The sequence below is a fragment of the Mercenaria mercenaria genome, unplaced genomic scaffold (assembly GCF_021730395.1).
Source record: "Mercenaria mercenaria strain notata unplaced genomic scaffold, MADL_Memer_1 contig_1172, whole genome shotgun sequence".
Lineage (NCBI taxonomy): Eukaryota > Metazoa > Mollusca > Bivalvia > Venerida > Veneridae > Mercenaria > Mercenaria mercenaria.
In genome coordinates this window covers 22,718-33,042 of record NW_026459153.1, presented here as the reverse complement: position 1 = coordinate 33,042, position 10,325 = coordinate 22,718, and the positions used below count along the sequence as shown (strand labels likewise).

The 10,325-nt window shown below is 33.5% G+C and overlaps 1 protein-coding gene and 1 pseudogene across 2 annotated transcripts; one reads left to right on the top strand and one right to left on the bottom strand.

The window, feature by feature from the left end:
- Positions 1-225: 225 nt before the first annotated feature.
- On the top strand, positions 226-2,781 carry LOC123544826 (uncharacterized). Of its 2 annotated transcripts, none has more exons than XM_053532370.1 (2): positions 226-458; positions 809-2,781. In XM_053532370.1, exon 2 carries the CDS (start codon positions 1,085-1,087, stop codon positions 2,252-2,254), a length of 1,170 nt encoding a protein of 389 aa, XP_053388345.1. In that variant the 5' UTR covers positions 226-458; positions 809-1,084; the 3' UTR covers positions 2,255-2,781. Both variants share the same exon structure in this region, with proteins under 2 accessions (XP_053388345.1, XP_053388346.1).
- On the bottom strand, positions 2,769-5,509 carry LOC123544825 (uncharacterized; annotated as a pseudogene).
- Between the last annotated feature and the right edge of the window lie 4,816 nt (positions 5,510-10,325).

Below are 10,325 nucleotides of genomic sequence, written 5' to 3'. Positions count from 1 at the left end.
CACAGCTCGGTATTAAAAATTTCAGAGGTGTATTTAGTAGAAATAATTTATTAAAATTAAAAACAAACAATGAGTGTGGAATTATAAATTTAGACGACTCTGTTGGATCTGGAACACATTGGGTTTGTTACTTGAATAATTTGTACTTTGATAAAACCAGAGGTTTTCTGAGAAATGTTTTGTATTTCGATCTATTTGGGCTTCCTCCACCAAAAGAAGTAATTAATGGCAGATAATAGTTGGTTATCTTCCCCTGCCAACCGATAGGTGGCGCCACTGTTCCCGGTCCATCAGAATCCCTTATCGATTAGCATCATTCTGAGACAAATCAAAACAAACGTTCTTTACTTTTAAAAAATGGAATCTAAGTTCGGATCACTTACAATTCCACAACTGAAGGCAGAATTGAAAAAAAGGGGTGCTAGACTTTCTGGACGTAAGAATGAATTGGTTGAAAGGTACGTACATTTCCCGTTATTTTAGAGAGAAAACAGATATTTTGAAAACGAAAGTAGAATGCCGCCGCGGCGAAAATGAACGCTGTCAACATTTATTTCGCGTATAATTTGCTATTTAGCGTATGTTTGAAGAGTTAATTGTAGCTTTATTTTATATTAGTCTAAATAAATGACCAGAAAATATATTTTCCTTTGTTTCTTGATATTTCTTTATTTCCAGACATTTTTATTTTACGTTGTTGTTCATACATCTGTGAGTGGGTGGGGTTTGGTTTCAACGTTTTCATTACGAATTTATATTCTGCCGTGTAACACATCTTATTTGAAATAGTTCCCTATTCTATTTACAGATTAGTGTCTTACGAGAGAAATCAAAACTTTGGAAATGTAGAGACTTTAGAGCCTGAATACAACATGACATTACCAGATCCCACAAAATATGCGGATGTCAACTCGGATTCAAAATTTCCGAAAACAGAACTAGACAGTGTGCATAAGTATCTGGCACAGCATGAGAAAACCCTGGATAATCGTATTCAAAGACTATACAATGAGCAGTTTTTGAGATATTTCCGTATGTCACCAGGACAGGATGTTGTATATATTAATCAAGTTGTCATGCAGAGATGAAGAAAGGTGTGTGTTATACTGTAGATATTGAACTTAACTCTGGGGGGTCAGTTATTGAGGCACAGTGTGAATGTGCTGCTGGTATGGGGCCACATGCTCACTGCAAACATGTGTGCACAGTACTTTATGGTGCAGTAATGTTCTCCCAGAAAAAGACAGTAAAAACGGAAGAAACATGCACCCAAAAATTGCAAAGTTTTCATAAGTGTAAAAAATATTTAGGTAGTCCATTAAAGGCTGATACACTTGATATGCCTGGTGCAGCTGAATTAACAAACATTGACTTTGACCCAAGACCAGAGCAGTTTAGAAATTCTGTTAGCTATCAAGACCATTTCAGAAATGCATGCTTGAATTTCCCTGGCATATCCAAAATGCCAATATTTCAAACTTTTGAACCAGCAAACACTAAAGCTGTTGCATTAGATCATGACTATTTAAAACTTTCGCCAGAAGAGAATTTCCTTCAGAAAATTTTCGTTACCAAAATCAGTGATGAAACGGTTATTGATATCGAAAAAAAAACAATGGGCCAGAGCGTGAATAAATTATGGAAAGAGGAACGTACAAAGCGCCTACCATCCTCGATGTTTGGTAAAATTTGCAAGTCTACTGACCGGACTGATAAAGATAAACTAGCCAGATCTTTAGTTGATACAAGAGAAATTAAAGCGGCCGCCTTGGAACATGGACGCAAACATGAAACAATCGCTATAACAAGATTTATGGAAGACACCGGCAACACTGTGCATTCCTGTGGTTTAGTGGTCTCGAAACAATTTCCATTTTTAGCATCTTCACCGGATGGTATTATTAATGCAAAGCATATTGTTGAAGCAAAATGTCCTTATTCTGCAAGAGACAAAGATATCACTCCTGTCACAGTGCCTTATTTAAGTTGTAACGACCGTGGACAATACTCTCTTAATATGAATCATAATTACTATTATCAAATCCAAGGCCAGCTATTGTGCACTGGAGCTAAAAAATGTTCACTGATTATCTGTTCAGCAGATAACCTGAAGATTAGGGACATCAAATATTTTGATATTGAAAGAAATGACACTTTCATATCAGAAATGGTTGGCCAGTTAAAAACTTTCTTTGAAAGCCATTTCAAAATGGTCCTGCTGGAAAAACATTTTTACAAGCCATATATAGACTAAGTTCATTGTCATATATATATTAAGAAAACAGACACCTCTCAGATGTTTTTATTTTCGATAACCTGACCTGTCTGTAAAATCACTGCGACTAGTCAGCTAGAATCAGAACTTTATTTTTTCAAGAATATCTTCAGTTAAATAGAATACCTATATCTAAAAATCATCCTGATTCTATCATTGATATCGAAAACCATTTTGTGATGTAAAAATTATTGATATAATTTGATTTTATTAAATGAGTTATAGATATCATTGATATCATTAAATTGTTTTAAAGATATCAATAAAACTGATTTAAAATTAATAATGGTAAAATGATTATCTAATTAAAAAAAATTTTCTGATATATTTGAATACATTTGATATCATTATTAAATGTCAGTGATGTAAACGATATCACGGTATCAAATGGGTGCGTAGTTAGTAAAATGGTCTGACATAAATCTTTCAAATCTGTACTGATGCTACATCAAGTATTCATTTTCTAAGTTTAACTTCAGGAATAAACACAGAATGAAGTTTTGAAATTGATTTATTTTACTTGTTTTTAATCTCTTGTTTGATAATATGCAGAAAGTATTCAATATATACATATTTATTATATCAAAGTGTTGTGTTTTCTTTGACATCAACAACTGTCAACAGAAACTATGTTGTACTCAATGTGCTAAGCATGTTTTGGAACTATACACGTCTTGAAGTTACACAACATAAAACAGACATAAGTTATATGTGATGACAACTTTGTTTCCGTGCCCGTTAAAGGACATGTCAAGATCTTGTAAGTTTTTCCTAGTCCAATAATTCTTTCAATATGTACCCTTTTACTGGATATTTTCCTGTCATTAAGAACTATTTTCCCAGACATTCTATTTTTCTTTTTGAAGAACGTTGGTACATTAACTCGAACATTTGCTGTCGCAAACAAATCCTGAACGTTAAAACCTTTATCGGCCATTACACTATCCCCGGGGTCACAGGCATTTACAATTTTACACCTTTCAACAATTTGTCTGTCACTGGTAGACCCTCCATAAGCTTCAGAATATAGTTTACTAATCCACCAGGTGTTGTGCCAACAAGAACTTTAATAGTGTTTCTGTTCTTGTATGTTGAATATGTAGACTGCTGAGCTCTAGGTGCTTTAGGTTTCTTAATTGGGCATTCAGTTCCATCAATTATGATTCTTGTCTTTGGAAATTTTAATTTAAAATCCGACGGCATAAAATACCTCACCAGATTCTGACTTGGCCATATATTGGCTTCCCTCCACTGTTTTGACATAAATATAATCCATGTGTAAACAATATTTTTCACACTTGATTCAGAAACTGAGAAAAAAGTTGACAGTTCAAAGTTTGTTGAATATCGCCTTAACTTCATCAAAGTCATAAACAGTTGGTTTTCAACAGATATACCACTTATTTGAAAATATATGTATTTCAAACAGTATGCTGCAGGTCCCAAAGAATTCAACACAAACATAAATTTAGCATATGACTCCAGACCTGTATAAAAATGTATCAGTTCATTGTTGGAAGAAAATCTCTCAATTGAGAACATTGGTGTCTCATCAGTCTGGGTCATACAGTTTTTTACAGTGAATTCATCTTCAAATAGAGGTGTTGCTGTGAATGTCTCAGTCTCTATTACTTCTTCTGCGAAATCAACATGTTCAGTAAAACTTCTCTCCAAGTCTTCTTTACAAGACCTATCTAATTCACTTTTTCTATAATCTCTGTTCAAAGCTCTTTCTTTCCTATTTTTTGCTGTCTCCCCTTCCGCTGTTGTCCAAGGAAAAATACTAGGTACTGCTGTTGCCAGAAGCCGTTCATATCCAGGTTTCAATCCTTAAAATAAAGAAATAAAAGACATGTTTAATGATTTTATTTTAATTTATAAGCAATATCGTACTTCATTATAGATACAAGATACCCGTTTCAAGGGCGTTTGTCATACCCTAGATTTGTAAATAGACTATCCGGGCTTTTAACTTGTAAGGTACAAACTTGCATGGATAAACACAAGAAACTGTCTAGCCTTGCGGGAACCCGGACACCTAGCCTATCTGCTAGTGTTTTTCTAGCCGTCCAGTAATCAATTTATTTAGAAAGTGTAATAAATAGAATTTATCATTTTAATATTACCTTGGTTGCAAAGAAAATGGCAATATTAACCTGTACACAAATACCAGGCTTAACTCAGACCAAAATTCAATATTTTTGTCTTTTGTTTAGTTTACATCTGCATTTTAGCACAACTATTCATTGATTGTATTGATGATTAGCAATTTATCAACTAAATAACAAGCACACTATTTTGACAAAAAAAAAACACCCAAAAAAACGCCAAAAAACAGATAAATCATGAACGCATTTGATTAACGCACAGCTAAAAAAACGGGCAGAAAGGTAACACGTCAGGTTAACGGACTGCTAGAGCACAGGCTAGGCATACAGTTACCGGACAGCTAGGCACTACCTAAATACAAAGCTGGTGATTTAAACGTAAGTATTTACTGTACACGATTACAGTTTACTGTGCGTATACACGCGATAAATCCAATAACTCTACATGACTTTGTACTGTGATTCATCCTCCATTATTTGGGTCCTCCCAAGTTTTGACATTTAGAATGCCAGTCACAAATATAAAACAATCCAACGTCAAATTATTTTGACTAATGACCCCTATAACCTGAATTTTAGTCCTTGACAGAATGAAAGACAGTCAAACATGTTACATACCCAACAAATAACCCATTATTTATGATGAAATAAATTAAGACAGTACATTGAAACATTACCCCTCCCACTCCCAAATAATTGTCAGTTGGTACTTTCGTTTTGAAATAAATCAAATTGCAATACAAAAACATGCTACAGGCGAGAAATTATACAGTTTTTATCATATTATCATACCAAAAATAGTCTCCTTTATGTAGTCATCCGGTGTAAAGTGTTTCTTGCATACGACGGACGATTTTGTTGGCGTCCACATTTTCATTGTGTTTTCATCAAGTCGTCGAACGGCCTGTACCCATTTCGCCCTTCTTATAGGATCACTCGGGTATTCATGTCCTCCCCTTTCATGACAACCCGGTACGGAACAACAAGTTTTCGGCATTTTAAGACGTTTAAATTGAATTTATAGAACACGGAAGTAAACTTTCTTTGTTTTTGTGTGAGATAAATCTCGAAGTAATCCGAATGATGGACCGGGACACGTTGCGCCACCTAGTAAGTAACGATAACTCGCCGCTATCTGCCATTACATCCCAAACATAAAATATAATAATATACAATATCAAGACAAAACAAGTGCGCTCTGTGGTTACTATTGTTTATTTTTCATTAAAATGTTACAAGACAAAGTACCGTTGTACGATTTATTGTATAAAATACTAAAAGTTAACAATCAAAGAGGAAACGAACAAACAATTATAAATTATTTTAATAGGTTTTAAATTGTTGTTTAAAAAATATACTTAACAAAAATTGTTATTTTAAATTAAAAAGTTTTTTTTTTTTTAAATATAATTTATAAAAATTGTTGATTTTAAATTAAAAAGTTGTTTTAAAAAAAATATACGTTTTAACTAAATAATTTATAAAAATTGTTGATTTTTATAAATTATTTTTTTTAATTAAATTTTAAAATTGGCCCAAACACCTTATTTACGTTTTAATTATATAATTTATAAAAATTGTTGATTTTTATAAATTATATCTTTTTAATTAAATTTTAAAATTGGCTCAAACACCTTATTACTTATACTACTGCTGTCTTGAAACCATTTTTAATCTCTTTGACTTTTGACCTACTGCCCCAAAACAATAAGGGTAATATATTTGTATACTGACCAAAGGCAATTGTTCTATGAAGTTTGACTACTTAGGTAAAGCATTCTTTAATTATTGAACAGAAAAAAAAGTTTTCAGATCAAGGTCAATGTGACCTTACTCCTTGACATACTGACCCAAAAACAGGAGGGGTCATCTACTGACCTCAGACAGTCTACCTACGAAGTTTAATTATTACAAGAACAAACTAGTTGTTGATCGGAAGCCAAATGATCTATTGACGGACCGAAAGTCCAAAAGACCAACGGACCCTCAGAGCAAAACAATATACCCATTTTCTTCAAACGGGTGGAGTTAGTGGGGAACAGGGGCGTCATAGAAAATGTGAGTTTCAAGTCAAATTTACATAAATGTGTTTTATGCTATACATCTTATATATCATTAAAATTTTCTCGATGATTGGTCATTTTAAATTGCTATAAGGATGTAGGATTGTTTATTTTTTGTTTTCATAATATGTGCACTTGAAGAGCGTAAGATTCTAAGACAAACAAGAGAAGAAAAAGCTCAGGTCACCGAACTCGTTTATAGAGCATTTTCTTCACCCACTGTTTAAGCTTATCTGAAATTTGATAAAGTTGAAAAATGGCGGTACTTTATGAAACATTATAATATCCCACTTAATGTCACAAGGATTTCAGGTCTGATACAAGTTTATATCAGTATTATATCAGCATAAATGTCACTAACAAATCTCTTTCGTTTTTAAATGTTGATATAATTACCAAAAAAACAAAGAAAAATATCAAACAGGGAATGCCACGCACCAAAAGCGAAGCCTCCTCAAAACGAACCCCCCAGCACGCAAACGCGTGCACCACACACACACACACACACACACACACTCAAAGCTTACATCAGGACAAAACGAACAACACACACACACATACACTCAAAGCCAACACATAAGGACAAGACGAACAATAAGCATACACACACGCGCAACATACAAGGACAAAACGAACAAACAAAGGAACACAGTGGGGCACCGCCTTAGAACGGTCAGTGGCAAAAACACCACTGGGGAGCTTAAACCGGTTGATGGTGCGCACCCAACCTCACTCTTACCCCCACCATGTTCCAAAGACATGGGACAGTGTAAATAAAAGTAATCCCCTCCAGGTGAATCTCTAACACACGTAAGCCACTTTTCATGAAAAAAAGAACAAACAAACAAAAAAAAAAAAAAAAAAAAACAAACGTATTAAAATCTACAAAAAAAATCTGCCGTTAAGATTTTGAAAATATTTTGCAGCTTTAATGACACACAAAAAATGCTTCAGAATAGAAAGAAAACAACTTTGGGTTACTGTGCATCTAAGAAATTTATCAACAAAACAAAAACAACCTTGAAAAAAGATGAATTTGATATTTTTAGTTCTTTTTGTTTAAAGTTATTTCATAGGTAGTATGAAGTGCTATGTTTTATGTCAATTGTAGCTTATCATTATTTATATCAGTCAGGAAAATATAAAAACCAAATCTGATATACTTTAATAGATATATGAAATTACCGACTCCTACCCCATTGCTAATCTTACCTCAATGTTAGCCAAATGTCAGTCAAAAATAAGGGTGAACAAACGTTTTCGCAATAAGTATAATCAGTTTGGTTAAATGGTACATAATTAACCATATTTTGATATTTAGCATTAATTTTGGGTAAAAATTTTGTAAGAAAGAAATATTAGAAGAAACATTTTTCGAAATGGCGTATATCCCGTACATACTCAACTCATTCACAGGAATCCCTCGAGGAAAAGCATGTTTCTTTTGCAAAGATAACGTATGTATTGAATGTGATCATAACTGGTGTGTGTAAAAGTATGAGAAATGTTTTTACTGATCTGACCCGAAATGCCCCCCGCCACCAATGCATTTAGTAATTGCACAAGGAACAGAAATGATTTGGTCAAGTTCTACTGTTCTGGGTAAATGTGACCTTTGACATATTGACCTCAGAATCTATAGCGGTCGTCTGCTGGTCATGATCAACCTCCCTATTAAGCTAAGCATTCTCAAGTTATTGTCTGAAAACGGTTTATCTGTTCCGGGTCAACGTGATCTTGACATTTGACTGACCTATTGACCTCAAAATCAATAGGGGTTTATCTGTTTGCCATGACTAACTTCCTTATCAACTTTCATGATCCTAGGCTCAAGTGTCCTTGAGTTATGATCCGTAAACCGTACAACTGTGCCGTGTCAATGAGACCTTTGCCCTACTGACCTAAAAATAAATAGGAGTCATCTGCTGGTCACTAGCAAATTTCATGATTCTAGGCCCAAGTGGTTTTGAGTTATCTTCTGTAAACCGTTTTATTTTTCCAGGTCGTGTGACTTGATACTAACCTCAAAATCAATCGGAGTCATCTGCTGGTCATGATTAACCTCTCTATCAATTTTCATGATCCTAGTTCAAAGCGTTCTCAAGATATCGTCCAGAAAAGTTTTAACTGTTTCAGGTCAATGTGACCTTGACCTTTGATCTACTGACATCAAAATCAAAACGAGTCATCTTCTGGTCAATACCAACCTCTATTCATGATCCTAGGCTGAAGCGTTCTCGAGTTATCATCCGAAAACCGTTTAACTTTTCCGAATTACTATGATCTTAAACTGGTCTTAAAATCAAAAGGGGTCATCTGTTGGTCACGTTTGACCTCTCTATTTAATTTCATGATCCAAGGCCCAAGGGCTCTTGAGTTATCATCCGGAAACCGTTTAACTGTTCCGGGCCACTGTGACATCTGCTGGTCTTTACCAACCCCCTATCAACTTCCGTGATCCTAGGCCCAAGGGTTCTTGAATAATTATCCGGAAACCGTTTAACTGTTCCGGGTCACTGTGACGTTGAACTTTGACCTACTAATCTCAAAATCAACATGGGTCATTTGCTGGTTATGAGCAACCTCCCTGTCAATATTATGATCCTATGCCCAAGCGTTCTTGAGTTATCATCCAAAAACGGTTTGGTCTACATACAGACAGACCGACCGACAGACCGACCGAGCGACACCTGCAAAAATATACCCCTCCTTCTTCGAAGGAGGCATAATAAAGTAAAGTGTAATTCACACAACACTAAATAGGGTTCATTCCAAAATGGAATCAAGTCTTTTTATCTAAAAGATACTATTGAATTATCAGTCTTGTGTACAATTAATAAGTATATTTATGTCTGATACTGTCATACTTAACAAGTCATTTGCACAATACATGTACGTGTAAGGCATAATAGCAAATGATTGCAAGAAGTATTACAACAGCAACATAATGATAATACATTAATACACAGAAGTTTTATGTTACAAAATAAATAAAACCAGCGAAAGAAACGCCCCATCCACCCAACAACATAAAAAAAAACATAAAAAGCAACAATGATGGAACGTATATTTAATGACAAGAAATAAATCACATACATAAAAGCCTTTTATATAACAAACCAATGGACATAATTAATTTAAAACAACCCAGTCTATGAGGCAGCATTATCCAAAAACAAAACAAAACAAAAAATATGTTTCTCTAATACAATGCAGACTGTTTTAGCTATTATGTGTGTTACGTAAATGAAACACATGTATAGATACATAATAATTGTATGTCGATAGAGGATTAAATATATTGACGAACGTAATATGAAACTAATATCGTTCAGTCATTTTGTTTTATTTTTTATGTCTATCTATACTGAATAAAACTGCTAACCGGCACTTTGTTATTTTTCCATTTTTTCACAATTTCAAAAAAATAATATATATAATAAAAAATTATATATATATATATATATATATATATATATATATATATATATATATATATATATGCTATCATATAAATTTATCATTTTACGATTTCAGTTAAAACAAAATAATAGCATTGTCATACCTACGGAAACGTATATTGACCCCCCATATATTTAAAATATATAAAACGAATGGGAAGGTTTAATCAAGTTATATGTATTGGTGAATGTGAAAGTAGTCCTTCAAATGATTATGTATATATTTAATATATAAAGTAAGCTGTATTTCTAAATATTTAGCAAATTATCAATAGCTGTTGTTTTAGTTTATATGTAAAGCACTACATAAGCGAATTTTTCCGTTAAGTTATTTATTTATTCCACATAAATAAGTAATCTGATCGAATGACATGTTTTGATAATTATCCTCGAAGCGCATTTATCAAAGTGTTATTTA

Excerpts from the sequence above, each read along its gene's own strand:
- LOC123544826 (XM_053532370.1), top strand. The coding sequence starts at position 1,085 with ATGAAGAAAGGTGTGTGTTATACTGTAGATATTGAACTTAACTCTGGG.